The sequence below is a fragment of the Pyricularia oryzae genome, chromosome 1, assembly GCF_000002495.2.
Source record: "Pyricularia oryzae 70-15 chromosome 1, whole genome shotgun sequence".
Classification (NCBI taxonomy): domain Eukaryota; kingdom Fungi; phylum Ascomycota; class Sordariomycetes; order Magnaporthales; family Pyriculariaceae; genus Pyricularia; species Pyricularia oryzae.
In genome coordinates this window covers 7,591,285-7,615,792 of record NC_017844.1, presented here as the reverse complement: position 1 = coordinate 7,615,792, position 24,508 = coordinate 7,591,285, and the positions used below count along the sequence as shown (strand labels likewise).

The window sequence follows — 24,508 nt, the reverse complement described above, 5'->3', positions numbered from 1 at the left end:
TTACCACGGCAGCGGTGATTGATGACGTCGGTCGATATCCTTTGCTTGGTTCATGGCAGATTTGGCAGCCTCGATTTCGGTGTGGTTTGGCCTTTCATTTACCTGACAGTAGCGGTTCAAATTGTTTAGACCAAAAAAAGGTATTTTCCCACATCTGGACTCGAACACCTGTGCCTCACCCCTATAGATACGCCCGTACACAGAGAGTCTCCAGAAAGTAACATAGGTAAGGTACTTGACTTGTATAAACATGTCATCACAACGAATGCAAGACCGGAGACGCATCTTGCTTTACACTGTATTGTAAAGCGCTTGTAATCTTCTTGGGATATATCTTGGTTGAGTGTCTTGACATGTTGCGTATAGTTTGGGAAATAAGCCGCGTCGCTGCCATTGTATGCCAAGCGCAACAAGGCAAACAGCCTATCCCGGGAGTCAATCGACTCGGATGCACGGGTGCGCAAAAACGCCTTTAATATGTGCACTCTACGCGAATATTTTCTGTCGTTGCGGAAGGACCTGAGCTCCATGATGTGAAGCCACCGAGAAATGGTTAGTTCCGGCTTCGATCGACCCGATTGCACAAAATTCCCGAGGTATGAAATTGCTTGAAAAAGATTATCCAAGTCCAAGGTTTGCCCATTCCAATAGACCTGAACGGTTTCAACCATGGCGATTTCCTGTATGATCCAGACCCGAGACCAGTAGTTGTTATTGAGGAGGCTACAAAAGGCGTTCCACCCAGCCGAGTGGTCACGGGAGGGATTCCACATCACCGAGGTCGTCAAGTGAAAAAATTCCCCAAGGTCGGGTATCGAACTGTTGCTGTTGCACGAGCTAGGCCCTCCAAGGTAGCTGACTGTCTTTTTTGCGCACCGGTAAATAACATCCATGCGCAGCACCTGCTGGCCGCGCTCATCGTCGTTCTTCTGGTCAATGCAAACGGCGTCGGCCCAAACACGGAGCTCCCCGCGCAGCCTAAGCTCCCGCAATGCGTTCGCAAGGTTCGCCGTGGCGCTGTACGTTATTGGCGTGTTCTGGTTTTTGAGGCCTTGCAATATCTGCATATCTTGTCGTTTGAGCGGGTCGCCCCAGCAGTATGACAGGGCGATGTAGTCTGGCTTGTCATTGAGAGAGGCATGTTCTAAACGAAACGCCACCGGGCTGTCATGGTTGGGTGTCGAGCGTATTTTGATCAGGCGTATCTCATTCTTGACAGTACTCAGGGTCTTGTATTCCATCTTGTTGATGAACCTGCAGTGGAAGAAAAAGAAGGCTTGAAAGGAAGAAAGACAGAATTGCGACAAATAACGCTAATAGCAGTTGGGTATTTTATTCCCGCCGAACTTGGTACCACATTGCCTGTTTCAGTGTTTCGTTAATGTTTATTTAGGTACTGTGGGTAGGTACCTACCTATGTATTATTGGTGAGAACAACCGCCACAATCCACTATTGCAGTTTTGGGCATGCAGCACTTGAGGCATATCCGTTCACATGGCTCTGGCCTATTGCATGCAGTAATAAGGGAATTCTTCGCCGACAGTCTCGAGCCAAAATTATCCCGGGGTAATAGCCGAGACGCAGTTCATGATGCTTTTTTTTGTTTTCTTTTGGATATGCAGCAATTTGACGCATGTCTCCGGGTGGTATAGGCAATGTGATTGGAGCTTCAAGGTAAAGTTACTTGCTCATTTCTTGTGGCCAATTCTGCCGTTCCCTGCGCCCAATCGTATAGGATTCAGGTCTTCGCATGGGCGGGACTTCGTATTCTAAACCCATCACACGGCACACTGGCTAAGCACCTTAGGTACCTAGGTAGGTACGCAGGTAAGCAAGGTAAGGTAGGGACTTGATAGAGATCTTTTGTATTGCAAAGCCTTCATCCATGTTTTGGGGCTCCGCTGAGTTGATGCTAGCGGTGATTATGACTTGACACAATACCAAATTTTATAGTATTGATGCTGAATATATGAAAGATGTATTGGTTCTGAATTCCATATTTACACTTGGATTTATAGTGTGGCCGTCGAAACTTAGTACGATAAGTCAGATTGAAGGCCAGAAAAGGGACAAAAAAAGTCCAGAACTCATTATAGAAAAGAGGTTGGTCGACGTGCTGAAGAATTAAAGCGAGTTATTTACGTCTTTAACATGCAATGCAGTTGTGAATGAGAATTCGTACTTGCTGGAGTAAAGATGCAATAATCTCCGAAGCACGACAAAAGATATACAAGACTGGGTTTATGGGGTTTGCAAAATTGTTGGTATAGACATGCATACCTACTAAAAGGAGTTGCTGGATAAGGTTGTTTCTTTGACCCCTGAGAACAAATAAATGCAAGCAGAGAGGCGAAACCACGGATGCACATGTATCGAGTGGATAGGATAGGATGTATAAAAGCACGCTGATACCCTTGTGGCTGCGCTACTGTCCAGTCAGCGAGGGCATGAAGCAACATTCGTGGACTACGCGTATGACAGTTTCCGGTTGGGGAGACGATGGATAAAAAGCGTGGCCGATCCATAGAAAACATGATATAATATCTTCACAGAAGCCCGGCAATAACAGAAAAGTGTAAACGGATTATCCTTGTCATAACCCCACCTGTGCAACCAGCCGATTCCCATGCATCAGATCCTTGCTACAGGGATCCCCAAATAGCGGGGCACCCAAAACTTGCCGGCGCGACGGCAATTGACTGCGAGCGAAAACACCAGAAAAGGTTTGAAACAAACGAAACAACCATAATCTCAAAATCACACCAGCTCCTCAGACCCCCGCGCCCCCCAAAACCATGACGACAGCCGCGCCACCCTCCCTCGCCCTTCCAGGCCAGCTCCTCGGCCCCAGCTCTCGATACCGCGCCGGGCCGGGCACTCACATCCACGAAGCGAACCTGTACTCGTCGCTGCTGGGCGCCGTCTCCATCACGCAACCCGCAAAGCCTGCCGGGCCGACGAAGCGGCCCAACAAGATCGTCAAGCCCGGCATGCTGTCGAGTTCGGCGGCCGAGAACCTCCCCACGATATCGGTGCAGCGGCGGAGGCGGGCGGCGGCGGCGCTCCCCGAGGTCGGAGACGTGGTGCTGTGCCGCGTCACGCGCGTGTCGCACCAGCAGGCCATTGTGGCGATCCTGGTGGTGGGCGACGCCGTGCTCGATGCGGAGTGGCAGGGCGTGATCAGGGTCAGGGACGTCAGGGCGACGGAGAAGGATAGGGTCAAGATTGGGGAGAGTTTTAGGCCTGGTGATATTGTGCGGGCGCAGGTGGTAGGTTTTTTTTGTTGTTGTTGCTCTTCTTCTGTGCTGGCAGGCGGCTACGTGCGTTTTACTAATGGTGAATGTGAAAAAAGATCTCCCTCGGAGACCAAGCCAACTACTACCTTACGACCGCCAGCAACGAGCTTGGAGTCATCATGGCCAACAGCGATGCCGGCAACCCCATGTATCCGGTCAGCTGGAAAGAGTACAAGGACCCGGAGACGGGACTGAGCGAGCCTAGAAAGGTGGCCAAGCCTTGAGCTTGCTTACGAGCTGAGTCGGCCATTAGAATCAACAGGACATTGCTAGATGATCACGGAGAAAAAGAATCTGCAGAGGGGGCTGCTCTGGGCTTGGTGGTTTTGCCAGTTTAGAATGGACACAAGCGCAGAGTCTGCTCTCGGCGAGGGCACTTTAGAAAATCATAATGTTGGAGGGCAGGTAAAAAAGTCGCCATCACACATGGCCCACAAAATGATACCCAAACTGACAAAAAGTAGTCAGAACAAATCTAGAATCTCTATACGAAGACGAAAGAAGACGTGATATAGACAGCCGTTTATGAATACTGCCAGAATGTCTGCTGGTCAACAAATCATGTCTGCGTCAATGAAAAATGAAAAAGCAAAAGCAGGGTTTCGGCACGTAAACTGCACGTCCCTGGTCGATTCATGTTTCCATTCGAAACGTGGCCATTAAAAAAGTAACTTGTCAGTAGGCCATCAGAATAGTTCCGTTGGCACGCGGCAACGGCGCTAGCAGTCACTCTTTGAGCTGAAATGTAGAACCACACATTGACGCCATTGAATACATGGTTTTGTGGCGTCGTAGTAAGCAGGTAGGGCTGGATCTGTGCGCGGCGCCATCACCGACTTTGGCTGTCCACATCTGGCGAGAACTAGGAGTTTACATGCCAGGGGGGCAAGTACGGCACTTTACTGCAGCGGGCTGTGGTTGTGATGTACCGACTTTTGCAATTATTCAAGCGCGGGTTTTGTTTATTCGTCACGTTTCAATCAAGGGACATGGTTTCATGGTTTATGCGTGGATCCCCTCCCTGGCCGGGATCAGGAGTTGGACCAAGGTGAAGAAGCGAAACAAGAAGCCAATGCTTTTTCTTGTTTTCTTCCAGGGATAGATCCTCTAGGGCTAAAGTTACCCTCCCGCTGTTGAATCATTGCCAAGCCCATGCCAGTTTGGGACTCGTCGGTCTTGTGAGTATTGACTTGGGTGGTGGACGGGAACGTTTCTTGCCAAGTCGAAATAACGTGAGGCTGCCGCGGTCCGCCTTGCAACCAACAAAGCCGCCGGTGTCGATCATGATGTAAGTGGGATTTTGATGAGACCTAGAGTTTTAAATCTAGCAGTGGATAAATCCTCAGTTGTGGATCGTTTATTGACCGCGGATAAGCTCCTTAATTACTACCAGGTATGTGGATGAGGGTTTTGCGAATCAAAAAGTGAAAAAGTGGACGACGAGGAAATAGAATGTATTTTATGTTCCGGTAACGCGTGTTAATGCAGACGATCAGGTCCGGATGCGCGGGTCAGTTGACCCCTGCAAAAGCTGGATTTGAGTGTGTATCGGGTCCGCTAAGCTGAAGGAGGAGGCTTGGACGCTAAACTTTGTTGCAGCTCAGGTCGAGATTCACGAAAGAACAGACCTTTCCGGATCATCGGAGCTGTGTGTCATGGCCAATTGACGAGAAACCTCCGTCAGCGTCATCCGAATTGAATACGGGTTTCGTGTGAAGGGTGAATCCGAGCACTGGGCTATTGCGCCTATGGCTTGTGGGGGTTATCCGTTGCAGTAGGTTTTCTGTTCCAATATATCTGTTTTCTGCCAGCGTTCATTTGATCTTTTTACTTCTTCCAACATTCCTGAAATAAACACACCCAATCTTTCTTCAAAGCTTCCCGAAATAGACAATCAAGCCGGGCCAAGACAGCAGCACTGTAGCATCGAATTACGGGAACTAAACCAATCACAGCAATAAATCGGCCTTGTCAGGCGGGGCCCATCCAGCCCAAAGGTCGATCCGCCAGCGGAGGCGAAGCATAGCCAAATAGCTTGGCTTGCTTGGGCATCAGGAGTTGCATCCACCAAAACGAAAAAAATACCCCTGTGCTGATTTTTCTCACAAATCCCATCAAAACCCATCCCATCTCGGTGATCCCTTGATCCATCCAAGCCCACGCGACGTCAGGAGGATTTCTTACAACCACGTCTAACCAAAACAAGAGTTCGACAGCCACACTCGAGATCCAATGAGAGGTTTTGCATCAGATCTCGGGACTTGTGAAAGACTGGATTAAAAGGACAAAGCCCGCACTTTTACAGTCAGCAACTGGTAGCTCTCACTTCACTACCGCTTCACGCACCACCGACCTTCTCCAATATTCAGGGAGAAATCACCAACGAACCACATAGGTTAGCCGTTCTTTTTAACAAGAAAGGCCATAAACAATACAAAATACAAAATACAAAACAAAGCGAACAATCAACATAGGTCATACAGTCGTTTATCGTCTAAGTATTAGCAGGGTCGCTTGGTTGAAACTCGTTTGGCCAACAACTTTGGTCTGCTTACTACGACGAATTACTACAACAAGCACATAAACACCACCAAAACCCACCCACAAACAGTCAGACCTTTTCCAGTCCGAGACCTATCCCATTTACCGGGACTGTCAGCACCAGCATACACTGCACAGGTCTTTTTCTATTATTATCAACACGGCGATGCTGAGCTCAGACATCAACAACAATAGGAGACCAGCATTCAGACCCCAGGCGCAATTCCCCCCGCGTCGTGAGAAGCTCTTTGAGACGGCCGCAAGCAGCAGCACAAGGCACCAAACCCCTCCACCAAGACAGGTGGTACAATCATTCGTTGACCAGCAGGGCGTCACATCACCCCTGTCGGCAGCATCTTCACCAACCTCATCAGTATCATCCTCATCATCTTCAACATCGGGCTGCCCAAGATGCGGCTTCGACAACTCTCCCACCTCGTCAGCGGCGACGTCGCCCACCGCTTCGACCCGCGGTGAGGACGACGATCCCACGTCGCTGGCAGACGCCCAACGCCAGATTGAGGACTTGCGGCTGCAGGTGCGCACGCTCAACGAGAAAGCCGCAGTGGCCGTTGAGAAGTGGGCCAGCTACGAGGATGAGCTGGCGCGATTGCGGCGGCAGCTCAAAACCTCCTCCACGGCCGGCAGTGGCAACCCGCCCCAAACCGCGGAACCGGCAGCCGCAGGACACCGTATAGGCTCCCTGTGGGGCGGCAAGACCACATCGCCGCCCGCGACCGCCCGCGACAGATCGTCGGCGTCGTCCAAGATGGACAAGACCACCGACGACCTGCTCATGGTCCTCTCCAAAGAGCAGCAGCTGCGCGTGACGGGCGACCAGACCATGGATGATCTGCTCGTCGCTTTGACGCGGGAGCAGCAGCTGCGGGCGGCGGCCGAGGCGCGCGAGCTGGACGCCAGCCGCGAGGTCGAGGAGCTGAGCGCGTCGCTTTTCGAGGAGGCCAACGAGATGGTCGCCACCGAGAGGCGCGCGAGGGCCAAGCTGGAGGAGCGGGTGGACATTTTGGAGAAGAGAGACGTGGAGAAAAAGAGGAGGCTGGAGAGGTTGGAGCTGGCCGTTGGCAGGATAGAGAGGGTCAAGAAGTTGCTCGAGGAGTCGTGAGGCGCTTTTGTTTTACCAATGGCCAATATCTATCGTTCTATTTTCTTTTGTTCTATATAATTGATACCATACGACGGGAAGACGGGCAGGGTAGGGCAGGGCAGGGCAGGCAGGCATGGGAGGGAATGGGTAATCACTACAGACTGAATTTGGACGCCAGACCAAGATAGTTTGTTCGACTTGCACATAATGATTTGGATCGTGCAAAATTAATAACCCTCTAATTACTCCACTCGCTATGCACGTAATACAATGTAAACAAAAATCAGTAGAGAATCAAGCTGTTGGAACCAGTTGTGTTCTGTGCAAGATCCAGAGCCGGCGGCGGCGGCGGCGTCGTCGTTGGTACCCGAAAGCCCAGCCTGTGGATACAGTAAGCACGTAACTTGCCTTGGCAGGCGGCCTCCGGGATCAATCTGTAGACAGCAGTGTTTAAGCGGTGGACGGTCCTGCGGTGGGTTCGGGTTCTGCAGGATCAATGTTAATCAGAAAAGCCGTTCCACTCTTCATAACCGTCGATGGTCTCACCCTTGGTATCCGTTGGCTTTGTCTCTTCCGCCTTGACACCTGATTCCTTGGTCTGGGATTCTTCAACAGAAGCTGCAGCTGGCTTCTCGTCTGTAGCTGGCTTCTTGTCCGCGGCGGTACCCGACGGACCCTCCTGATTGACAGCGGTAGTCTTTGGTTCTTCGGCGTAGACGCTCTTCAGAGGTCCAACCCCCTGTAAATGTGTCGACGACCACTGGTGCAGAACCTTTTCCAACTTTGGACCCCACGCGTCTTCACCCTTGACAAGGTCATCATATTCGAGGCAGTTGTCCCCCTCGAGCACAAAGTCGCCTTGTCTGTTACGGACCAGCTCAGCCATCAATGCGGCCGACCCCACCTTCTCGCCCAGTTCATGTGCAAAACTCCTCACGTAGAATCCTGATGTGACAGTCATCCTGATCTTGCAAGCTGGCGGTCCCTTGCCGTCCCACGGCGGTGGCGTGTCCGCGCTAGGAGCTGGTGGCACCAAATCTGACCCGCGTCCCTTAGATGGGCCTCCCGGTGGCAGCTCTCCTAGTGCTCCTGACATGAGCTGTTCTCGGCCTTGCTTCCCCTGCTGCTTCTTGTTTGGCCTGCCATTGCTCTCTTCGGCCTTGCGCTTCTGACCCCGCTCAAAGACGAGCTTGTCCTGACGCTCCTCGGCTTGCTCCTTGAACGACTGGTGGGCGGCAAATGCCCGGTCCTCCTCCGCTCCCTGCTCAGGCGTCAGCTTCTTGCCAGTCGCCTGCTCGTGCTCCACCCTCCACACGCTCTCAGCAAGGCTCTTCTCGGCAATGCCAGCCTCCTCGGTCGGCCATCGGTGGTTGTGAGTACCCGGCTCATACCACTCCAACAGCTCCAGACCGAGAACCTCGACTTCGCGGGTTTCTATCTCGCGTGGGATCGGCTTGCCCTCACGCGCGTACTCGTAGAGCGGCTTGCCGTTCATCTTGAGAGCCGAGTACAGCGGGGGCATTTGCTTGTACTTGCCCCTGAACGCATCCAGCTGCTTCTCAACCTTATCCCTCGTGATTTCGTCGTATGACTTCTTGGCCAGGATGCGCCCGACGCGGTCGTACGTGTCGGTAGCGGCGCCAAACACCACGATGGTCTCGTAGGTCTTGGTGCACTCTAGAAAGTTTTGGAGCGACTTGGTAGCGCGGCCGACGCCCAGGATCAGCACGCCCGTCGCCAGCGGATCCAGCGTACCACCGTGACCCATCTTGACGCGGGGGTCCTGCTTCCTCTTCTTCCATTTGCGGTTATGTTTGCCCTGCGTCGCGGCGTCGCGACGGGCCTCCTCTGCTTCGCGCGCGAGCATTGGCGCAAATAGTCGAGAGGGCTGAAAGTAAGCTTGACAGTCGCGGATGACCTGAGCCGAGGACATGCCCATTGGCTTGTTGATGGCTAGGGGGATTGGGTGTTAGTAGGTGCGGTACCGGGATGTTCCTCGGTGTTGCTTACCAAAGATGCCATCCAGGCCCGTCACTGATGGTATGACCATATCGGCGAGCTTCCACAGACTTCTTTTCATATGAGTATGGAAGCCAGACCATTCAAGCCTGGAAAGTTACACCTAAGCTACGTGCGCAGGGCAGCGTGGTAGATGGGCACAATTGGCAGAGTATCGCAAGGAGTGGAAAATGGTTAGCTAACCATCATGCAAGAAAAAAAAAGTTCGAATTGAAACTTTTTTCTGGCGATTGCGGCAAGCTGCAGGGGTCCGCAGCGGGACGAGCTTTCTTTGCGGGGTTGGGTTACGCGAAACTGCCAACTGCATGTGCTCTCTCCAACCATCTTAATTGCTTACCCCACCGACCGTCGCGTTGGGTAAGGGATCACATCACGCGTCCTATCCGACCGTCATTGTTTAGACCTTACTTGACTTACCTGGTACATCAACACCTGGACAGTCTACGCTGATTTCAACCACATACTCTTACTACTCAATAAGTCCATCACCTTACTAAATTGACCTCTTCACTTTTTTTTCTCCGACAAAAACTTTCCTTAGCTTGCACTGCGTAAATGATTCCGATCGCCAACCTCAACCAGGCTCACATCTGCAACCATGGGAGGTCGAGGTAGTGGTCCTAGACCTAGACCGCGGGTCGTGCCTCCCGGAAACCCATCCGGACGCACGCGCTCTTCAGGCACCCCGATAGACCCGCGAGGTCCACCCGTTTACCATGATATCGCCCAGGTCCTTCGCCCTGCAACAACGACGGGGTTGCCAAGTCCTCCTGATATTGACGACCCCATGTTTGACCTACAGGATGCGACTGTATTCCGACAGGATGGCAAGACTATGGCGAATCTCCTCGAAGTGACACTGGACGGTCCGTTTATCGTCAAAGGAAAAATGATTGTGGAAGAGGATACAGAAGAGCAACGTGGGTACCTGGCAAACCCGAATTAACCAATGTCCGTCCCCAGCTGACGGTTTTTTTTTTTTTTTTTTTTTTTTTTTTAGTCGTCATACCCAGGTGCAAATCCGTTTACGTCCAAATACCCAACTGCAGCATATTTTCGGTGGGTTACGAGCCGTTGTGCTTGTGGGCATGGTCTATTGGTGGATGGATGGAGATCAAGCCTGCAAAGGTCTACCGCGAAACCTATTTCGACATGTCTGAGGCCATTACCCTTTACTGGGAAATCATGACTGCATACCAGATTGTCGAGGAGAAAAAGAGGAAGTCCAAAGCGGCCATTCGTCAAGCACTGCTGAATGCTCGACTAGACGAGATTTTCTACCATTACGCCACAAAGGCAGGCGACGGCGTCTTGTTCTCTGAGGTGGCAAAACGATGCGATAAGCACGCTCTGTTTCTTCTCGACCAGTTCGATCAACAGTCGGACTTCGATTGGGGCAAGACAAGCTTTTTCCATTGGATGCATAAAAGACATCCCGATATTGTCGCCAAACTTGAAGCACAAAAAATAAAAAATGCTACTGAGGCGGCGGCCACTAATTCGCGAACAAGATTGTCGGTCGATATCGAAATGTCCGGAACTACTACCATCGCCGAATCTTCCAAAGGTGCGGAGCCGGAGCCCAGTAAACTTCCACCTTCTGGACCTCCGTCTACTAAACGGGCGCCCAAATCTGCACCTACTTCTGTGCATATATCTCCCACGGTCGTTAAAAGCGGCCTTGCAACAAATCTCCCGGCGACCAACATACCCACCATTATTACTCTTTTGGAAGAAATCGCCGCGGAATCAGATGCAGGTTGCAGAAGTACCTATGGCAAATTTACATCTGAGATGTACAAAAAATGCAAGCTTCCCAACTCGGCTTATTCCATCCCCAAGGAAATTCTGCAACTATACGCAGCCGATCTACTAAAAAACTTGGACCCGGAGCGATGGAAGGGGACGGTATTATGGGAGGGGTTGCAAAAGGAAGCCAAGGAGCCCATCACCAAGCTGGTTCACTTGCAATCCATTGACGAGATACCTGAAAGGCTTGTGCGTCGTCAACATCGGACAAGCGTCTCGGTGGAGGAAGTTGCCACGCCTAGCCGTGTTCCGAATAGGCCTTATGCTGGTGCTGGCAAAACACCACGCCTAAGCCTGTCTGTTGCGAAAAAACGTCCATTGGAAGAAATGGATGTCGATGACGACGATGAAATTGCTGCCGAGCAAAGTCTGGTAGGGCCAAGTTCAATGCCTAAGCGCCGGGGCAGACCGGCCAAAATGTCCAAAGCCGAAGCGGCGCAAACACCACAAACCCCGAGCACGGAAAACACCGATGACGAGTCCAGTGATGAATCCGATAGTGGTATTGGCGGTACGGCGACTAAGGTCGTGCTCCGTTCGTACCCTCTGCAGACGGAAAAGCCGACTGGCCCAATGGATACATGGGTTTGCTCAGAAGCGGGCTGCGGGCATGTAGTGCGGTCCGCAAAAGAGTCAATACAGAGGTTGAAGGTACTAGAACATATGAAAGAGCACACAAAACACGATATGGAGTTGGCGGCGCAGGCCCGAGAGGAGGGACAACGGAATGGGTTGCCAGTCAGGTAAGTTTTTTTTTTTTGCTAACTACATACGTCTTTGCGGGGGTCCACGCTAACACCTAAATTCTACAGCAAACTTCTGGAAAAGATTATGAACGATGCTGCAAAGAAGCCTCAACGGATCAAGCGAGCACAGCTGGGCTGGTAGCTTTGGTATGGGAGACCAGATTCCACAACACTGGAGCCAAAATTACAGTATTCTTCTACATAGTAGAGCGGTAGCTACACTTTAATGATGAGATGTGACATGAACCTGAATCAAGTTTAAATCTAGCACTAGACCTAGATCTCGTTTCCATAGTCTACATACGAACCACGGCTTGCACGGATTGACCGCCGGATGCCTTTCTGCCCCGGGCCCGAAGTGGCGCCAGACGGCAGCTCATATTCCGGCAGGGTCTTCCTATGACGTGCAGGGCTCATTCTTTTCTATGATTGGTCAGTCATCGATTAAGCGGGGAAAACCTAGGTATTAGACCCTGGGAAAATGACGATGGCAGGGGTTATCTGCCCAGGAATTCGGTAACCTCGGGGACCGACAACAAGGATGGGAAATCACTGAAGAAAAAATCAGGCTGTAAAAATCTCGTCAACAAATCTCATTATGCTTTTTGTACCCCTGAAACCAAGACTACATTAATTTCATCGCGTGCCCTGCACGCATCCATTCCTTCATTCTTTCCTCAATACTCTCTTTTTTTGTGTCCGAAAGCACCCACCAGCAACCATGTCGTCCCCAATCAGCGGGTTCCTCCGCTTCGTGGCTGTCCTCCTGGCCGTCGTCTCGCCGCTCGTTTACCTTGCCGAGCAGCGCCTCGAATCCTTCTACGTCTTTGACCACAAGCACCTGCACGAGCTGTCCACCCAGGCCATCGCCCAGCACGGCAACAACACGCGCGCCATTGTAGGCCACATTGTCGACGAGCTGCGCGCCCGCCCCGAGACGACCAAGTACATCAGCGTTCAGGAGGAATGGGTTTTTAACAATGCCGGCGGTGCCATGGGTGGCATGTACATCATCCATGCCAGTGAGTTTTTTTTCTCCTTTTTTTTGCTCTCCAAAACAACGCCCTTCGTTTTGCAACAAGTCAACTGACACACACACAGGCGTCACCGAGTACCTCATCATCTTCGGCACCGCCATCGGAACTGAGGGCCACACCGGCCGCCACACCGCCGACGACTACTTCAACATCCTGACCGGCGAGCAGTGGGCTTACGTTCCCGGAGAGTACGAGCCCGAGGTCTACCCTGCCGGCAGCGTCCACCACCTCCGCCGCGGCACCGTCAAGCAGTACAAGATGCCTGAGGGCTGCTTCGCTCTCGAGTACGCCCGCGGCTGGATCCCGCCCATGCTATTCTTTGGCTTTGCCGACGGCCTCAGCAGCACCCTCGACTTCCCCACCCTGTGGCAAACCACTGTGGTCACTGGTCGTGAGATGCTGGGCAACTTGATGCTTGGCAAGTTTTAGTCGAACTAACGGCAAGTGAAAGAAATAGAGCGGGACTGGCGGAGCTGTGGACGTCTTGTATAGCCTTGGATTGTGGGTTTGGATGACAAGCTACATAATAATAATGCTGCAGAGCTATAACCAACATGCCTCATCTCACGTCTCACTCACAAAGTAAAGTGGATGCTCGATTTGATCCAATCCCTGGTGTTTCTATGAACATCTCCCTAATACCACACCGGGCACGCGGTCACGACATGGCAGTCATTCTCCAATGTGCGGCGGGGATGAAAATGCTCAATTTTTAGTGTACATTTTACCCAGTCCCCAGATATAAGTATCTATTGTCTACCGGACCAATATCCGTCCCATTCACAGTGCTAAAGAAACCTTCCAGTCGGCCGAAACACGGGCACCAAGGCCACGAATAACGACATAAGGCGTCGGTACCTTGACCAGCTCGGCCTCGATCGTCTTCTTGACCGGCTTTCCGTCAGCACCAGTGCCCTCCACGGTGACCGAGACGCTGTCTCCTGCAGACTTGGACACTGGCACTCCCAAAACAACAATCTTGTCCACCACCACAGACTCAAACGACTTCATCCAGGAACCGGGCTTGACCTTGCGCAAGGCAGCTTCGTCACGGCCCTCAAAGTCGGCTGACGAGATGGTGTTGTCCTCAAGCACGAACTTGCGGTGCACGTACTGCTGCGTCTCGTAGTCGAAGCTGTCGCCGTCGTCAACGTACAGCGAACCCTCAGCCTTGCGGCCAGACTTGGGATATGTGACCACGAGAGTGTACGGGTCAAAGCGCATGAGGGCGCTTGACCGGCGGGGGATATCCCTGCGGGCAAGGATGTGGCCGCCGCGCATTAGGAGCGGGATCGTGTCCAGAGGGGCAGGCATGGTTGTGCGCTTGCCCTTGGTGGTAGCGATGGCACCGTAGGTGAAGTAGTTGTAGTACACCTCGTCGTCAGGGATGTAAATGTCCACCGTTTCCTTGTCCTTCTCGACCACAGGCTTGTGGAGGAGACCAGTCTCACCGACAAAGAACTGGTCGTCGATAGCGAAGCCACCCTCGTCGGACGGGTGTGTGTAGAACATGGGCCGGATAATGGGTGTGCCCTGGGTTGCGGCCTGCTGGAAGGTGGTGTACCACGAGGGAAGCAGACTGTAGCGAAGACGGAGCGCCTTGGTCACGATGGAAGTGTAAGGCTCTCCGATAAGGTAGGGCTCACGGCGACGGGCATCGATGTGGGCGTGGCCACGGAAGAATGGGTAGAAGGCACCGGCCTGGTACCAACGGGCCATCAGGTCACTCTCGGGGTTGCCAAAGAATCCACCCACGTCGGCACCGGAGAATGGGAATCCGGCAATACCTTGGCTCAGCAGCATGGGGGTGGCGGCGCCGAGATGCTCCCAGGAAGCCTGGTTGTCACCAGTCCACATGGCACCGAGACGCTGCGAGCCTGCGAAGAAGGATCGGGTGAGGACGAAAGGCCGACGCTTCTCACCGGGCTTCCGGGAGATGAGGGCTTGGTGAGTGGCGTTGTGGAAAGTCATGCCGTTGAGGTTGTGCACATCTCTGTGCTCCCAGTTGCCGTGGTGCAGGTTATCCTTGGGCATGCTGACCTCTGGTCCGTTGAAGACAGACGGCTCATTCATGTCGTTCCAGATAAAGACATTCTCGGCGGTGCCGGTGAATGAAGAGTATTGGAAGAGGGTCTTCCACCACTCAACAGCCTTGGAGTTGAAGGCATCGATGTAGTGGGAAGCACCAGGCCAGCACCAACCCTCGAAAATACTGCCATCCTTGGTCTTGACTGCCAAGTCCTTGGATTTCATCTCCTCGACGACCGGGTATCCGGCCTCATTCTTGATGTGCGGATCAATAATGACAACGAGCTTGCGGCCGTGCTCATCAAGCTTCTTGGTCATGCCAAGGGGGTCCTTGAACATGTCCTTGTCCCAGGTGAAGTACTTCTTGCCATCGGTGTATTCGATATCGAGCCAGATGACGTCGTAAGGAATGTGGAACTTATCCATCTTACGGTCGACATCCTTAACATCGTCGTCGGAGATGTAGTTCCAACGGCACTGGTGGTAGCCCAGGGAGAATTCTTGCGGCATGGCGGTGAAGCCAGTCAACTCGCCGTACTTCTGGATGACATCCTTCGGGCTGGGGCCCAGGAAGACAAAGACGTCCAGGAGTCCGCTCTCGGAGATCCAGTGTGTCTGAGTGGTCTTCTTTGAGCCCAGTCCGAGAGCCATGGGGTTCTTGGACGACTTGGCCTTGGTGATGTCAATCCAAGTCTCGGCTGCGTTCAGCCAGAAGACACCGACAGTAGAGTCCTTGCGGTGAGCCTGCATAAATGGAATGGCTCCGTAAAGACTCATGGGGCTGTCGAGTATGTACTCAAAGACATCGAGGTTGTAGAAACGGTAGGGCTCGTTGTAGTTACCATCACCACCGCGTGTCTCCTTCAGAGACAAGGGGCCGGCGTGCGATGGGATACCAAAGACGTGCTCGTAGTCGACGAAAGATATGTCAAGACCAATACTCTCGGGGCCACGAGGCTTGGTGTCCGTGTTGCCTCCAAAAGTCTCCTCCCACCAGGTGCTCTCGTCCTCGCCTTGTGGCTTCTCTTCCTTGTTTTCGTCCTTGTTCTCGCCCTCGGAGTCCTTCTCGTACTCGGCCTTGTCAATCTTGGGCCGCCAGTGCTCCATGTTCAGAAGTCCACGGTCGTTGAACTTGATCTGGCTGCTGCCGTCCCTCTTGAAGTCGATGCCGAAGGGGGCAAACTTGATGTGGGCCTCGAACTTGCCCTCGGGGCCGAACTTGACGGTGATCTGGTCCTTGTCCTCAAACGAAACCTTGGCCTCGGCATCTACATCCAAGCCACCGACAATGGCAAACTTCTCAGCTTCATTGTAGCGCTCTTTGCGGGCGTTGCTGCCATGCCTGAGCTCAATGTCCTTGTTCAGACGCTTCTCTTCGTCGACGGTGACACGGGCGGTGCCTGACTTGAGGAACGATACGGTCAATGGCAGTCGGACAGTTGCGCCATCTTCAGCGATGGTTTTAAGGATTATGGCCTCGAGTTTGCCGTCCTTCAAGGCGACGGACTCGGCAAAGACATTGTATGGGGATGACCAGGTAGAGCTGGTGGCTGCATCGGCATAGGCCCGATTACGCTTGCAAAAGCCGGACTGATCGCACTTCTTGAAGTCATGCTCCTTGACCATGAATACCGGCGTAAAGAGGGAGAATAGGAGACAGAAGACTGTCGCCCAGCTCCAGCTGGAGGACCGCATTTTGTAAATATGTATTCTTTAGCCGCAGGTAGTAGGTGGCCTGCACGCACAATGGTTGCAGAGGTTCACTTCTCAACACTCTCGCCGAATCGAGCTCCGTCAAGCTGTCCAGTTTCCCTGTGGGCTATGACGAATATGGACTAGCGTCAGTCTGACGTACCCACCTCAACAGTGCGGGACAAAGATGCTTCAGGTCAGGTACCTTGGACATCCAAGTCGAATTAAGAAAGTATGGAACATACCTCAATTGAAGAAAACAAGATGGCAAATTCAAGATGGAAAGAAGAGAACTAACGGTGAGGTGAAAGCGAACTTCAACGTTGCCAAGTGATAGATAGTAGGCCACCAAAAGCAATGTGCTCCCCCGCTAGATCTACGTTCATCTACCGGCACATTACTAAGTACCTTGCCTTAAACGGCACCAACTCTACCTCCTGCGCTTGCACTTAAGCGGGATAACTGCGCCAGTACGTCGTCGGTGGCTTTTCCAGGGGCTGGTTCAAACTGCTGTTTTATTTGGTTCATCTTGACAAAGAAGTAGATTCGCAAAGGCTGCCGACTGAACAGAAATCATCGGAAACAACTGGCTGTCCTCTTTGTCAATGTCAACAACAATCACTGTACTCCGTACATGTCCAACTCGATCGACGACACCATTTAGTCTAGCTGCACCACCGTCCCGTTTTTGCCCAGTGTGATCCTCCATTGTTGCATAAAGCACTACGGGTCTGTTTATCGACCATGGCTTCCCCCGATTCGCAGCCCAAGCCCAAGCCCAGCAGCAACGGCGCCACGACGGGAGACCCCGCCATCAAGCTTGGGCACCAGCAAAGGCAGAAAATATTTACCCCGCCAAATTTTGCGTTGCTGCTATGCCTCCTCCTCAGTCTGGTGAATTTTTACCACCTACAAAAGCCAGGCCGAGCTTCTGTCATTTACGTTCAAGAACCTAGTACTCCAATTCCTCCCACCATCTACAAAAACACCGCCAAAATGTCTACTGAGCAGACGTGAGTTGTCATTATCTATCCTGGGTGACTGTAGTCTACTATATAGACTTCTAATACAGCTCCCCATTCATTGCTCGACTCTCGCTGACCATATTTATAGCTTCATTGCCATCAAGCCCGACGGCGTCCAGGTATGGTGACAGAATGTTACCTCAGACAGCATCATGAAAAAGCTCTAACAAATTTGGAAAACAGCGCGGTCTGGTCGGCCCCATCATCTCCCGCTTCGAGCAGCGCGGGTAAGTCCTAGGCCGCTTCCACTGCTATTTCTTGACATTTACAGTGCAACTGACAAACTCTTGCCTCGTAGCTACAAGCTGGTTGCCATCAAGCTGGTTACCCCCGGCAAGGCCCACCTCGAGCAGCACTGTACGTTCTCTGAAGCATCCATGAGCATTTTGAGCTTCGACTGACAATGACTATGCAGACGCCGACCTGAAGGACAAGCCCTTCTTCGCTGGCCTCGTTGAGTGTAAGTGTTTCCCACTGTTATCATTGAAGTTGAGACGACCAAGCTAACAGACCAACCTGCAGACATGAACAGCGGCCCCATTGCCGCCATGGTCTGGGAGGGCCGTGACGCCGTCAAGACCGGCCGTAGTATGTGGCACCCCCCATCCATCCCAGCCCAAGCATGAACTAACAACGTATAGCTCTCCTCGGTGCCACCAACCCCCTTGCCTCGGCCCCTGGCACCATCCGTGGGTAAGTTGCGAACCCTGACCCGTCGAAGATGTACAACATGATACTAAGGCTCTCTCTCACAGTGACTACGCCATCGACGTTGGCCGCAACGTCTGCCACGGCTCCGACAGCGTCGAGAACGCCAAGAAGGAGATCGCCCTTTGGTTCAAGGAGGGTGAGGTCGTCAGCTACCAGGCCTCGCAGGCTTCCTGGATCTACGAGAAGCCGTAAGCTTCTCGAAGAGGGAAATACAACAAAAGAGACTTTTGGTGACGGATTGAATGTCAACTATACTTGACTCGGCCGGATGTATCAAGGCAAGGGCGATTGCTCATGTCAGACACAGGCTGTACAAGGCAGATTAGATAGACAATGCAGAAAAATCAGTCTCAAGCATCCCTTGTACTGCAGGGTTAATTGTTCAAGTCGTATGTGTAGTTGGCGGCTACCTCTTCCGAAAAAAGGACTTGGCCCGCACAATAACCCCGGCAAACCAGGGAGTAGCCCACAAGCTACCCGCTATCCTCAGAGGCAACATGGCCTTGGTGATGGCGTAGGCGAGCGCAACCTCCACAACGACGCGGTAGGGACCATGCGCGGCCTGGACCTTGGTGAGCGCGTCGACACTCGAGTCCTGCTCGCCATCCTCGGCAGCAGTCTTGTCCAGCCCGAACCAGCCCTTGCGCCGAAAGTAGCGCTCAAACTTGCCCAACCCCTCCTCTACGTACGACCCATAGCGCTCAGTGACCCATGCCACGGGGGCGACGTGCAGGTCAGTGTAGTGGAAGAGAGCGAACAGGGCCAGCAAGGGGACGATGGCGGTAAGCTCGTGCAGGATCAGGAACGCGGCGGCGTGTGACAGCGGGGCCGACTCGAGGCGCGCGACGTAGGGTCGCAGAGGCCGGGGCAGCCGGGCAACGATGCGGCGGATGGCGGAGGGTGGGGTTGCTTCGGATGCCGGTTTTGTGGGTTCCGGCGGCGGGGTGGTGTATCTGCGTCTGAAGGGACCGAGGCGGAAGAGGCGTGGTTGTCGCGTTGTGGCTCGACGGAGGAGTTGGGAGGCTGACATGGTGATGGCTATGCGAGGCCGGTGGGTGCGAGTTGGTTTAGATGTTGTTTAACTTGTGCGAAGATGATGCAGCAGTGACAGTTTCGGTAACAGCTTCGTCAATGGGACAGACGCTCGCGTTTGAGACTTGGGGCTCTGGAGCTTGGTATGGTATGGGTGCGATTGGTACTGTACTACTGTCGTGGGAAGCTCGGAGCTTAAAGCTAAATTGATGATGCGCCTAAAGCTGATTGCCAAGGTAATTTGGAGATCGCCCCACTCTCTGTCGGTAGCTCCACACACTGGAAACTTGAAAGTACCGGCAACATTGAAATTAACGCCACAGTAAATATTATATACACCTTCTCTACCGGAAGTAATTAGTCCTCATCTTCACGTCGACCGACGCCTAGTCCTCCTCATCCCTGTCGGCAAACAACTTGCCCTCTGGGAGTTCATTGAGCTCGCCCTCCTTGCTATCCAACTCCCTAAAGACCCACCAGAACAAGGCGCCTCCGACAATGGCGATGACGGCCGTGCTCCCGTAGTTCCACACCAGCAACGGGTCGGTGCTGAGCGGCACAAACGCCACGGCCAGGGCGCTGCTGATGGCCGTCATGAACATGGCGATGGCCTGGACCGTGGAGCGCATGTTCTTGGGCGCCTTGCTGAAGGCGTACTCGAGCGACGTGATGGAGGCCAGGATTTCGGACAGCGCGATTAGGACGTACGACCCCGTCTGCGCCCACACCGACAGGGTTGCGGGCGGGCACTGGTCGCCGGTGGCCGTCGTGCCGGATGCCATGTTGCCGCACTCGGAGAGGCTGTAGATGCTGTTCTGTACCACGGCCGCCCAGATCATGCCCGCGCCGCCTACTAGGAAGCCGGCTGTGATCTTCTTTAGGGGCGTGAAGTTGATCTTGTGCTTGCGGAGGAAGGGGTAGATGACAAAGTCGAAGATGGGGATCAAGCTAGGTGATGGCATTAGCTACGATGAGCCATGTTCAGTGGTTTTTTTTGGGTGTGCCTGAACTCACATGATCAAGGTTATGGGATCTAGGTTTGTCAGCAGGTCGTTGGGTACTCCATCGAGCTTCATGGTAGCCGCCTGTGAGATCAGGTTGTTGTTCATCTGGCCATAGGACAGCCAGTAAATGGGATACCAAAGGAACACCTGGCAGGCGGCGAATCCGCGTTGTCTGGGTTGAGGCATGGTCAGCTAACACCTCCCTTTGACTCGGGATTGCATCTAAACAACAATACTCACAGCTCATCAACCCAGGCATCATCAAAGGTCATCCACTTGGGCTTCGTTCCGGGCGCAAACTTGCTCGGCTTGACGTTTTCCCAAAACGTCCCGTCGTTGAGCCTCTGATAGGTGACCCATGGCAGAATATGCCATCTCCCCTTGTTGGCCAACAAAAAGGTCCTCAAGGCCTTGCTCAAGGCGCTGCCTGTGGGCTTTCTGGTCTTGAAGCGCTTGCGGCCCCACCACATGATGGAGGGGCAGAAGCAGAGGATAATGGCCGGCAGCAGGAACGACAGCCAGAAGCCGACGTATGCCTCGGCGTACACCATGCTTATCTGGCCCACCAAGGCACCGATGTTGATAAAGAGGTAGAACCAATTGTACACACGGTTAATTGTGACGGCCGGATTCTCGATGACGCGCTCGCCCGTCTTGGGCAGGACTGTGACTCGAGGACCCTTTTCTGTGTCGATCTGCTCGGCGATCATGGGGCTGATGTTTGGCAGGAAACCCCCGGCGCCGAGACTGACGGTCAGCATGCCGGTGATGAGGGCGCCGAGGGCATTTGAGGGTCCCTGCGCCAGCACGGGTGGGGAGGCGGCCACAACAAGGACCAAGTGACCCAGGATGGCGACCACAAGCGCCGCGCAGATGGTCTTGTAGCGGCCGAGGTGCTGGTCCGCGATGTAGGCGCCGAGGAGAGGCATGCAGGCTCCGATGGCCATGTTTGTGAGGGTGATGGAGGTCGAGGCTTGTTGGCCCATGCCCAGGACACCCGGTTGGCCGTCTCGCGTGAGGGGCGCGCCCGTGGTGGAGCCTTCGGGCATGGGCATCTGGATGAAGTTGGTATAGACGATGACGGTTCCGTACCAGGAGAAGCGCTCGCAGAGCTGGATGAAGGCTATGGAGTAGATGTTGAGCGGGATCTTGGAGGCCACGCGCCGGAGGGTGACCAGCTCCTCGGCGGTCGGTTTATCGTGGGACGACTGTTGGTCGAGGGCATCCTTTTTCTCGGAGAAATAAGTGCCTGCCGAGTCGGCTTTGTTGACGCGCTCGATGGGGCTTACGTCCTCGGCCGAGCTCTTGGTGTCAGCCATGGCTGTTGGAGCGACACGAAATCGACTTTGTTGGACCTGCCAGTCTCAAAATCCAAAAGTGTAAAACAATAGGGCCAGCTCTGGTCGTGTTTGTCTGTGTTCCTGACGTGGTTTGTTCCAGATGCTTTCAACCGGAAGATCAGCTCTCTTTTAAGTTAAACAAAAAGTCTAAAGCTTCTCGCAAACAAGCAACCCGACTTGGTCATGGTCACATAGCATATTGTCGGTTACCGAGATAATGATTCAAAAACATGGCTGCATGATTGAGACAATTGAATCCCTGCCTGATCTCGAGGCTTCGTCTGAAGACTTGGACGTTTGTCCATGAAACGCATATGTGGTACCTGGCGCAGAGCGAGTCAATGCGGAATAATATATGTTATGAATACGTAACCAAAAGTTTGTATCTATAGCCTACCACGGCATCGGTAAGCCATAGGGCTATTTTGAGTAAGCTACCTGATGCCCAGATGGCATCAGGCACCAGATGTTTGACACGTTCCAACCCCTTAGCGATGTAGTCGATTCCATGGCGAGAAACACAATTGTTCCATTAGAGAGGAGCTTTTATACTTGGGCAGTAAAGTCAATTGCTCGCCAAGAGAGTTGATAATCATGCGATATCGCCAAAGCAGATGCCAAAATAGTATACAGGTATGGAATACAGACATCAGCGGCGCCGACAGCAAACAAATCGTCTCCACGGGGAGGCATCACGTCAAGCCAGATTCTCGCGCCTTGCCTAATCCGGTCGTTGAGCTACACTTCAAACGCCTTTGGTTGGTTGATGCGACGACCCTTTTTTGTAAGCGCGAATCGTAGACTGTAAACTGTGTGGTGAGAGCTGCGCAAATAGACGAAGAATTCCAAACTAGACTACTCTGAAGGTGGGAGGAAACGGGGTCGTGGTATCTGTTGCTAAGCAGGGTGGTCGAGGCGGACAGGAAACATAGGAAAAGGTCTGTTTAGGGACTAGACCTAGACTAGTCGCAAGAGATATGCCAAAGACTTGGGGAATAGAGTAAGTGGCTAATAGGGCTGACTAGTTAAAACGAGGCTGTTGACAAGAACACAGATCACAACGAATCCGCAGATTAGGCAGTCAGGCCAGAAAGTTAATATCTTCGGTAAAGCCGTGGCCTCGGCTGGAAATCTGGCCGATTTCTACGTGGGACATCTAGATAGATACCTACCTAATGATGTGGGTTCTTGGGTGGATCCCATGATGATTCCCCCTTACGATGGCATGGAGCTCTGATGCTTGACTTTTATTTAGTTGGTGACATTGGCCGAACTACAGATCGGACCACCGTGAACTACTGCTCGGATTGTTTGTACTGTGTACCACTTGTGGCATTTACCACATACATTCCGAATCTGGTAGTGGTTCTGTTCTATCTGTTCTAGACCTGGACTAGAGGATTTTCGCCCAACGGTCTGCACCCAGAAGCTACTAAATTTGCCAGCTTCTTTGACAGCTACAAGGTTGTTTTGGCCATGCTACGGTACCATAGTATAGTATGCTACCCCGCTCACATGATACTCTTGTGTGGCAGCAACTTCAGATGGCACATTTACCTAGACATGCAATTTAGGTGTCAGGTCTCCTTTCAGGTCTCCTTTCAGGTCTCCTTTCAGGGGTTCTGAATTAGTCTAGAACTATTTCTAGTCTGTTATGTTTTATGTATGATTGGGTATATTACACAGTGCATCCACCATCCTACCAACAACTGCCTGCCTACATTCCCTGAACCGTCCTGGGTTGGTACTCCTCCTCTAAATAGCTCAGCTCCTCATCCGTCAGCTTCACGCTCAATGCCTCCACAGCCTCCTCAATCCTCTTTTCTGTGCTCAGACCCAGGATCGGTGCGCATCCCTTGTGCAGCACCCACGCCGTCGCCAACACAGCCATGCTGACGCCCTTCTTGGCCGCAACCTCCTGCACCCGGTCAATGATGGCCGGGTTCGAGGACTCGTTCCACTTCTTTGCCTTTGCATCGGTCTGCTCCCTCAGCGACTCCTGTGCGCCCTCCTCCTTCTTTGCCGGGCGGGCCAGCAGTCCCCTGGCCAGGGGCGACCAGGGAATGACGCCGACTCCGGTGGCGTTGCAAAAGGGAATCATCTCGCGCTCCTCCTCCCGGTACAGCAGGTTGTAAAAGGGCTGCATGGAAATAAACTTTGTCCACCCCTTGAGCTCGGCCGTGTACTGCAGGCGGGCAAACTCCCACGTGTACATGCTGCTCGCGCCAATGTACCGGACCTTGCCCGACACGACGACCTCGTGCAGGGCGCGCATGATCTCCTCGGGCGGCGTCTCGCGGTCCAGCCGGTGGATCTGCAGCACGTCGATGTAGTCGGTGTCGAGACGCTTCAGGCAGTCGTCGACGGCCTTGAAGACGTGCTTGCGCGACAGGCCCATCTGGTTGACCAACGGTCCGTCGTTGATGCTGGGAGGCCGGCTGCCGTCTTCCAGGACCGGGTTGAAGATCTTGGACAGGATCACCACCTTGGACCGTGGGATCTGGTACTTTTTGAGCGCCTTGCCGATAATCACCTCGGACGCCCCGTTGGAGTACGTGTCGGCCGTGTCCCATGTGTTGATGCCCAGATCGTAGGCCTTTTTGAGCAGCTTCATGCCGTCCTCCTCGCCGAGAGTCCAGGGCGAGCCCTGCCAGTTCGGGTCGCCAAAGACCATGCACCCTTGGATCAGCTTGGAGACCTTGAGGCCGCTGTTGCCGAGGCGAACGTACTCCATCTTGGTGGACATTGTGACTGTAGATGGGGACCAAGATGCGGGTGGGAGGGTCGGGTGAGTGAGATTGAGTAGAAAAAGAAATAAATAAATAAAACGATGCTAGGAAAATTGCATGCGTTTTCTGTCAACAGATAATAAGAAAAAAAAATAACAAAAGGCCTCCCAGTTTTTGACCCTCTACATAATGCGTCAGCGTCTGCCAAAACCTGGCCCGCTGCCGACAATCGGGCATCATCCTCGCGAGTCGCATAGAGCCGAACCCGCGTGGGCCCCTTGCACGCCGTGTCATTCCGTCTGGACCCGGTAAGCTAACCGGAGCCAGTAGTCTATTGTGTGCATAGTCTACTGGGAAGCAGTACCCCAGTGCCCATAACATTTTGTCATGCAA

General features: G+C 53.1%; 12 protein-coding genes across 13 annotated transcripts; 6 read left to right on the top strand and 6 right to left on the bottom strand.

Moving 5' to 3' along the window:
* On the bottom strand, positions 1 to 1,241 carry MGG_08629 (uncharacterized protein; the record flags this gene model as incomplete). Its single annotated transcript, XM_003711011.1, has 2 exons — positions 1 to 102; positions 654 to 1,241. 2 exons carry the CDS (start codon positions 1,239 to 1,241, stop codon positions 1 to 3), a joined length of 690 nt encoding a protein of 229 aa, XP_003711059.1.
* Positions 1,242 to 2,668: 1,427 nt separating this feature from the next.
* Positions 2,669 to 3,858, top strand: MGG_08628 (3'-5' exoribonuclease CSL4). The gene is made up of 2 exons (XM_003711010.1): positions 2,669 to 3,270; positions 3,354 to 3,858. Exons 1-2 carry the CDS (start codon positions 2,797 to 2,799, stop codon positions 3,519 to 3,521), a joined length of 642 nt encoding a protein of 213 aa, XP_003711058.1. The 5' UTR covers positions 2,669 to 2,796; the 3' UTR covers positions 3,522 to 3,858.
* A 214-nt stretch (positions 3,859 to 4,072) lies between these two features.
* On the top strand, positions 4,073 to 5,013 carry MGG_16541 (uncharacterized protein; the record flags this gene model as incomplete). The annotated part of the gene is made up of 3 exons (XM_003711009.1): positions 4,073 to 4,091; positions 4,626 to 4,690; positions 4,897 to 5,013. 3 exons carry the CDS (start codon positions 4,073 to 4,075, stop codon positions 5,011 to 5,013), a joined length of 201 nt encoding a protein of 66 aa, XP_003711057.1.
* A 350-nt stretch (positions 5,014 to 5,363) lies between these two features.
* On the top strand, positions 5,364 to 7,250 carry MGG_08627 (uncharacterized protein). The gene has a single exon (XM_003711008.1). It carries the CDS (start codon positions 6,005 to 6,007, stop codon positions 6,959 to 6,961), a length of 957 nt encoding a protein of 318 aa, XP_003711056.1. The 5' UTR covers positions 5,364 to 6,004; the 3' UTR covers positions 6,962 to 7,250.
* On the bottom strand, positions 6,934 to 9,179 carry MGG_08626 (the record flags this gene model as incomplete). 2 transcript variants are annotated; one of them, XM_003711007.1, is made up of 3 exons in its annotated part: positions 6,934 to 7,428; positions 7,490 to 8,896; positions 8,954 to 9,179. In XM_003711007.1, the coding sequence occupies 3 exons, from the start codon at positions 9,021 to 9,023 to the stop codon at positions 7,394 to 7,396; spliced, it is 1,512 nt and encodes a 503-aa protein (XP_003711055.1). In that variant the 3' UTR covers positions 6,934 to 7,393. The 2 variants fall into 2 exon arrangements, with proteins under 2 accessions (XP_003711055.1, XP_003711054.1); XM_003711006.1 differs by having other exon boundaries at positions 7,369 to 8,896; positions 8,954 to 8,993.
* Positions 9,180 to 9,301: 122 nt separating this feature from the next.
* On the top strand, positions 9,302 to 11,864 carry MGG_08625 (uncharacterized protein). Its single transcript, XM_003711005.1, has 3 exons — positions 9,302 to 9,882; positions 9,963 to 11,514; positions 11,584 to 11,864. The coding sequence occupies exons 1-3, from the start codon at positions 9,561 to 9,563 to the stop codon at positions 11,657 to 11,659; spliced, it is 1,950 nt and encodes a 649-aa protein (XP_003711053.1). The 5' UTR covers positions 9,302 to 9,560; the 3' UTR covers positions 11,660 to 11,864.
* Positions 11,865 to 12,040: 176 nt separating this feature from the next.
* Positions 12,041 to 13,105, top strand: MGG_08624 (C-8 sterol isomerase). The gene is made up of 2 exons (XM_003711004.1): positions 12,041 to 12,539; positions 12,619 to 13,105. Exons 1-2 carry the CDS (start codon positions 12,239 to 12,241, stop codon positions 12,981 to 12,983), a joined length of 666 nt encoding a protein of 221 aa, XP_003711052.1. The 5' UTR covers positions 12,041 to 12,238; the 3' UTR covers positions 12,984 to 13,105.
* Positions 13,014 to 16,336, bottom strand: MGG_08623 (neutral alpha-glucosidase AB). Its single transcript, XM_003711003.1, has one exon. It carries the CDS (start codon positions 16,275 to 16,277, stop codon positions 13,335 to 13,337), a length of 2,943 nt encoding a protein of 980 aa, XP_003711051.1. The 5' UTR covers positions 16,278 to 16,336; the 3' UTR covers positions 13,014 to 13,334.
* On the top strand, positions 15,644 to 18,364 carry MGG_08622 (nucleoside diphosphate kinase). The gene is made up of 8 exons (XM_003711002.1): positions 15,644 to 17,287; positions 17,388 to 17,418; positions 17,483 to 17,526; positions 17,598 to 17,656; positions 17,715 to 17,759; positions 17,822 to 17,887; positions 17,941 to 17,992; positions 18,055 to 18,364. Exons 1-8 carry the CDS (start codon positions 17,019 to 17,021, stop codon positions 18,200 to 18,202), a joined length of 714 nt encoding a protein of 237 aa, XP_003711050.1. The 5' UTR covers positions 15,644 to 17,018; the 3' UTR covers positions 18,203 to 18,364.
* MGG_08621 (uncharacterized protein) lies at positions 18,256 to 19,148 on the bottom strand (the record flags this gene model as incomplete). The annotated part of the gene is made up of 2 exons (XM_003711001.1): positions 18,450 to 19,148; positions 18,256 to 18,318 (listed from the first exon to the last, which is right to left on the bottom strand). Exons 1-2 carry the CDS (start codon positions 19,038 to 19,040, stop codon positions 18,256 to 18,258), a joined length of 654 nt encoding a protein of 217 aa, XP_003711049.1. The 5' UTR covers positions 19,041 to 19,148.
* A 280-nt stretch (positions 19,149 to 19,428) lies between these two features.
* On the bottom strand, positions 19,429 to 21,365 carry MGG_08620 (peptide transporter PTR2-A; the record flags this gene model as incomplete). The annotated part of the gene is made up of 3 exons (XM_003711000.1): positions 19,429 to 19,990; positions 20,057 to 20,218; positions 20,287 to 21,365. 3 exons carry the CDS (start codon positions 21,363 to 21,365, stop codon positions 19,429 to 19,431), a joined length of 1,803 nt encoding a protein of 600 aa, XP_003711048.1.
* Positions 21,366 to 22,956: 1,591 nt separating this feature from the next.
* On the bottom strand, positions 22,957 to 24,132 carry MGG_08619 (aryl-alcohol dehydrogenase; the record flags this gene model as incomplete). Its single annotated transcript, XM_003710999.1, has 2 exons — positions 22,957 to 23,008; positions 23,108 to 24,132. 2 exons carry the CDS (start codon positions 24,130 to 24,132, stop codon positions 22,957 to 22,959), a joined length of 1,077 nt encoding a protein of 358 aa, XP_003711047.1.
* Between the last annotated feature and the right edge of the window lie 376 nt (positions 24,133 to 24,508).

Excerpts from the sequence above, each read along its gene's own strand:
- MGG_08628 (XM_003711010.1), top strand. The coding sequence starts at position 2,797 with ATGACGACAGCCGCGCCACCCTCCCTCGCCCTTCCAGGCCAGCTCCTC. Across the intron at positions 3,271-3,353 it reads ATATTGTGCGGGCGCAGGTG|ATCTCCCTCGGAGACCAAGC; the intron begins GTAGGTTTTTTT and ends ATGTGAAAAAAG.
- MGG_08627 (XM_003711008.1), top strand. The coding sequence starts at position 6,005 with ATGCTGAGCTCAGACATCAACAACAATAGGAGACCAGCATTCAGACCC.
- MGG_08625 (XM_003711005.1), top strand. The coding sequence starts at position 9,561 with ATGGGAGGTCGAGGTAGTGGTCCTAGACCTAGACCGCGGGTCGTGCCT. Across the intron at positions 9,883-9,962 it reads AGAGGATACAGAAGAGCAAC|TCGTCATACCCAGGTGCAAA; the intron begins GTGGGTACCTGG and ends TTTTTTTTTTAG. Across the intron at positions 11,515-11,583 it reads CGGAATGGGTTGCCAGTCAG|CAAACTTCTGGAAAAGATTA; the intron begins GTAAGTTTTTTT and ends TAAATTCTACAG.
- MGG_08624 (XM_003711004.1), top strand. The coding sequence starts at position 12,239 with ATGTCGTCCCCAATCAGCGGGTTCCTCCGCTTCGTGGCTGTCCTCCTG. Across the intron at positions 12,540-12,618 it reads CATGTACATCATCCATGCCA|GCGTCACCGAGTACCTCATC; the intron begins GTGAGTTTTTTT and ends ACACACACACAG.
- MGG_08623 (XM_003711003.1), bottom strand. The coding sequence starts at position 16,277 with ATGCGGTCCTCCAGCTGGAGCTGGGCGACAGTCTTCTGTCTCCTATTC.
- MGG_08622 (XM_003711002.1), top strand. The coding sequence starts at position 17,019 with ATGGCTTCCCCCGATTCGCAGCCCAAGCCCAAGCCCAGCAGCAACGGC. Across the intron at positions 17,288-17,387 it reads AAAATGTCTACTGAGCAGAC|CTTCATTGCCATCAAGCCCG; the intron begins GTGAGTTGTCAT and ends CCATATTTATAG. Across the intron at positions 17,888-17,940 it reads CGCCGTCAAGACCGGCCGTA|CTCTCCTCGGTGCCACCAAC; the intron begins GTATGTGGCACC and ends AACAACGTATAG.